The 5,173-nt window shown below is 45.5% G+C and overlaps 1 protein-coding gene across 1 annotated transcript; it reads left to right on the forward strand.

Annotated features, from left to right (window-relative positions):
• Nucleotides 1–3,150: 3,150 nt before the first annotated feature.
• Nucleotides 3,151–3,557, forward strand: LOC127298047 (small ribosomal subunit protein uS12m). The gene has a single exon (XM_051328038.1). The coding sequence runs from the start codon at nt 3,151–3,153 to the stop codon at nt 3,526–3,528; it is 378 nt and encodes a 125-aa protein (XP_051183998.1). The 3' UTR covers nt 3,529–3,557.
• The last annotated feature ends 1,616 nt before the right edge of the window (nt 3,558–5,173 follow it).

Below are 5,173 nucleotides of genomic sequence, written 5' to 3' on the forward strand. Positions count from 1 at the left end.
GAAAGAACACTTATTCACAGCAATATCTAGACCTGATGAAGATGACTTCTAGTAAAATACCTAAATCCTTTGGAATTCATTAGTCAACTATTTTAAGAGTCATTAAAAACGAGTAACACCACATAGGGCAGCGTCCACGCGAACTAGCCTCTTCCTTAGCAAGTCAGTGGGAGAACGCCATCGGTCAAGAGAAATGGAATCCGTTGTTAAGTGGATACCGGACCCGATAGAATTGGCATCACTTCCTTCACTCCACAGAGGACTCGGGATAAGATCGTTCCCAAGCAGAAGGAAAAGCTTTCGAACTAGGAGTCAGAACGAACTCATGAAGCTATCCTTCTTCTATTGCTACTTTCAGAGAGAGAGAATAGGTCGTACGAAAGGGAACCCACCTTGAGAAGGGTGTCCCATTGCGGAGTAGTTAAACGAGTATTTTGGTATACCACTTGTGCACCTAAACCTATGCTTAAGCTTACTAGAACTTCAACCTCAAGTTCATTAACATCAATGCATCTCATCTTCTTGAACCTATTCTATGGATAAATGGGCACCATCTGTCTCCTAAGGGCAACTATCCATTTTTCTTTCAAGAATGCGGGTACCGTAGTAGCAAAGCAAGTGAAATATGCCAAAGGGAACCGCTCGGATATAGACGGCAAGGAAAAACGTCGGCTAAAGAACAGAACTATTCTATTGATGGCCCCGAAAGAAAGTGGATCTGTGAGTGGAGGAACTTGTCGATGTGTCAAATCTAGACATAGAACAGCGGTCGCTGAAACTACAAGCCAGGGAAAGACTACCAGCTGATTCAGCTTGAGCAATTAATTCTTGGCTAAACAAGAGAAATGGCATCTTTCCTAAGCTAAGTAAGACCGCTAGCGCTTTCTAACCGAATGACTTGTTGGCTCGGGTTCCTTCTCTCCCTTTAAAGTGAAGACATTAGCAAGAACTGCGGATGAAAGAAGATCGGAGTCGTTAACAGGAAAAGCTAAGACCGGTTAGGCCGAGAGGAAAGAAGCTTGTATTTCTCGCCTTGGGCTTGATCCAGGTGAGGAAGAATTGGAGATTGAATGACTTTGCCGGGTATTCTTTTTTTTTTTTCATTCTAGCAGGGCTCAATCCTTTAGTGAAAACCATACGTATGTAACTCTACAACGAGGCCTATCTACTCTATTTACGTCAAAACTCCGTTTTCACCCCCTGTTCCACTTAGAACAGGCACGAGCGTTGGTTAGATGCGTGGGACAGGGAGCTTGTAGCAACCCTTTCTCTCGATCTCCAGTTCCCAAGGTTGCTACTTAACCGGTTCCCTTTTTAGGATTAGGATGAAAGCTCGATGAGCAGACCCATTAGTGAAGGGGTCTAGGTAGAGCCGCCGCCCGTCTTTTTATCCGCCCTTACATCGACCTTTCTCTCCTTTCCTCCCATGACAAGATCGATGCATTGCCGAAGTCCTATTCAGATGTCACCACCCCAAAAGAAAGTTCCGAAGTCAAGTCAACCAGCGATCAGCATTGAAATTTCCATTCAGCGATTAATGAGTCGCAAGATGAGGTTTTTTTATTCTTCACCTGCGCATGCGCTAAACTTTCCCCTTTCATATATCTGTCTTCCATGTACCCGACACTGATTCCCAAGCAGAGATAGGAAAAATAAAATCTTACTACTACATCATTGATTATGCAAACATCTTACTTAAGAAACCAATGAGAATGATAGAAGCCCGCTAAACAAGCACAGATTATTCAATAAGCATAAAAGCAGCTAAACAGGAATAGGTAAAGGAATGGAAGTACATCTTGTACCTTCTATAATCCATTCAACCAGCTTGAAAGATGAGAGATAGACCTTTAATTAGCAAGGAGATATCGCACGGAAAGCCGGATTAGGTCTTATAATAGATATTTTTTTTACAGGCCGTAGTTCCTTAATGAGATTACTTTAACACACCCCGAGGCTTAAGAAAAGAATAAAAAAAGGCCATATAAGTGAGATCCTAGCCAGAGAAGAGCAACAAGAGCTATATTAAAGGAAGTTATGGACTTGAATCAGAGATTGGATTGACATCCGGTACAGAGAGGAAAAGAGGAAGAAGCAAACATAGCTAGCTCACGAAAGAAAGCCTTGCAACTACGCACTATATATTGGATTTGCAATTGCGCTAATAAGGGCACATCCGCTTTCTCTGTATGTGGATTCATAAAGTAAATACCATATTTTTTCCCTTGCTTTGCTATTTGAATGCTTACCTCAGTGCAAGAGCAGGGAAGAGGTTTGATTGCTAATAAAATGAGTGGAAGAGCTGCTCGGTCAAAGGCATTCTCTCAAGTAGCAAAGGCAAGACGGAAAAACAGGAATGAAGGTTGCTAGGTACCGCTCCATGGTAACATCTATCGATTCCGCTATCGGGAAACTCTGGCAAGGGGAATATCTGGCTGACGAATTAGAGGAACTTTGGTAGCACTCGGGGAAAAGAGACTTTAGGCAAGTGGTTCTGGTAGCTCAGCTGGTTAGAGCAAAACAAGCAACGGATTGAGCAACTAGAGCGAAAGCCGTCCCGCGTTAGCGCATCCGTTTTCTTGCTGGACTGCAAATCCTTTTTTTCTTGTTTCAGTGGGAAGAGCAAGGGGCATTGCCCTTGAAATCCTTCAGTGGTTCAAATCCACATCTGAGCGTCTTTTTTTCGGTATGCCGCTCCGCGAGCAAGGAGCGCCGCGAGGAGAGCGAGAGAAAGAAGTGGGCTTTGGTGATGTCGGAATTTGCACCTATTTGTATCTATTTAGTGACTAGTCCGCTAGTTTCTTTGATTCCACTCGGTGTTCCTTTTCCATTTGCTTCCAATAGTTTGACCTATCCAGAAAAATTGTCGGCCTACGAATGTGGTTCCGATCCCTCCGGTGATGCCATAAGTCGTATCGATATACGATTTTATCCGGTTCCTATTTTATTTATTATCCCTGATCTGGAAGTCACCTTTTCTTTTCCTTGGGCAGTACCTCCTAAAAAGATTGATCTGTTTGGATCTTGGTCCATGATGGCCTTTTTATTGATTTTGACGATTGGATCTCTCTATGAATGGAAAAGGGGTGCTTCGGATCGGGAGTAACCACTTTAGAAAGGGCAAAGGGGGGAAGGACATAGGAAAGAGGGATGCCTACAAAAAATCAATTGATTCGTCATGGTAGAGAAGAAAAACGGCGCACGGACCGTACTCGAGCTTCGGAGCAATGTCCCCAGAAGCAAGGAGTATGCCTGCGTGTTTCGACGAGAACACCGAAAAAACCTAATTCAGCTCTACGTAAGATAGCAAAAGTACGGTTGAGCAATCGACATGATATATTTGCTCACATTCTAGGCGAAGGTCATAATTCGCAGGAACATTATATAGTCTTAGTAAGAGGAGGTAGAGTGAAAGATTCGCCAGGTGTGAAATCCCATCGTATTCGAGGAGTCAAGGATTTGCTGGGAATTCCGGATCGTAGAAAGGGAAGATCTAAATATGGTGCAGAAAGACCTAAATCGAAATGAATGGAAGATGCCTCTGGAACTTTTTGGTTTTTTTTGGGGGGGGGGGGGGGGGGCGATATGGAAGCAACTAGCTCCCTTTCCCTTATTACGTTACCATTTCTCTCATGTTATGTTTCCTTCTGACTCTGACACAGACAAACTGATCATTTTCCTCTTCTTCACATGCTTGTTCTGAGGGGGGGGGCACGACAGAGGAAGCAACATTCTTGTTGGTAGAAGCTCTGCCAGGTACAGGGTCATACCTTGGAGGTCCAAAGCAATCAGCAACAATATAATGAGACTTGCTCAAGACAATCACTTCACAGTACTTGTCATGTTCTTTGGGAGTGGTAAGGTCCCAACAGCTTAGTGGCTCGCTTCCGTGCTTTTTCAAGTTTCCATACGCAAAAAGAAAGTTAGACTTGAGAAAGGGCTAGACAAAGGTAATAACCAAGAATACAAGACTTACTTTCGCAGACCGGGGAGAACGGTAATCCAAAGGGGGACCCACATAGGTTTCTTCGCGCCTCCGGCATACAAACCGTCCACACATGAACATCTCCTCTAGGAGGTCCCTTACACTCCTAGCTTCCCGAGCGACTTGAATCTTCTCAATACTCTCCTTCCCTATCAGACTCAGACATCTCAAGGTACATGACACTCGGAACTGATCTTAGGGAAGCTTGACCACTTTCAGAATGAACAGGTAGCACTGGTACTTTGAATTAGAACCCCGGTTCAGGTAAAACCACTTGGCGGGATAAGCAGGGAAGAAAGAAGCCTTCTCCGAAGAAGTAATGACTGGATACTCACCAACCTTGTCAACTGACACTATTCGTGAGGATGGGACGAGGAGCTGGTGAAGAGCATTTTCTGGCCATCGGACGCAGAAGGGATTCCCTGGGCTTGCCGTCCTGGCACTCCAGCAGCCTTCCGTCCACCTCCGCGTCGAACACCACGTGCAGCCGCGCGAACAACCGCGCCATCAGCCGGCGCTGGCCCTGCAGGTCCGCCCACGCGAGCGCCGGCCAGAAGTCCGACACGTTCGGCATTGCTGAGGCTTCCTGCCCTAAGTCTTCTCAACCAAGAAAGAAAGTTCTCAGGACCGTTGGAAATGCTAAGCGAGGGGAAGGGCCCAATCTCTCTGATGCAGTTGTGGGTAGCAAAGGTTCCATTCCGTGTGACTCGCAGAAGAGGCCGAGGCTTGGTATAGTACAATTGATCAGCTTCTTGCTGGATCTGTCCCGTTGGAGTCCTCCCCTAACAACTGGGCCGCCTGAGCTTCAGTGTTTGAATATTATTGTAGACTAAAGTCGTGCACAGGATGATATTTTAGCGGCCGGTTGTGTCAAGTTTTGCGGATGAAGTTGTGGCAGTTGTTGCGGAGCTCCGACTGCGGAAAGGACTCCAGTGATTGAAAGATCTTCCGCTTCTGAGGAAATGGTTCCTTCCTTCTGAGGAGTCATCTAGTGAGAGTTCTTCGTCTTCTTTGTCCTCATCCTCCTCGTCTGGCAATGGCTCTGAGGGAAGTCCTATGAGTGAAGATGAGGAAGTTGATGTGGGCAGAAAACTGAAGCAAGGTTCAAGAAGTGAAAACCTAAACTATAGCCGGTTGACTCGTGCTTCGTAGAGGTAAGGCGAGACTGAACTGAACGTTCAACTACTT

This window comes from Lolium perenne, chromosome 7, assembly GCF_019359855.2.
Source record: "Lolium perenne isolate Kyuss_39 chromosome 7, Kyuss_2.0, whole genome shotgun sequence".
Taxonomy (NCBI): domain Eukaryota; kingdom Viridiplantae; phylum Streptophyta; class Magnoliopsida; order Poales; family Poaceae; genus Lolium; species Lolium perenne.

What these genes read in the sequence shown, in the direction of transcription:
- LOC127298047 (XM_051328038.1), top strand. Translation starts at nt 3,151, where the DNA reads ATGCCTACAAAAAATCAATTGATTCGTCATGGTAGAGAAGAAAAACGG.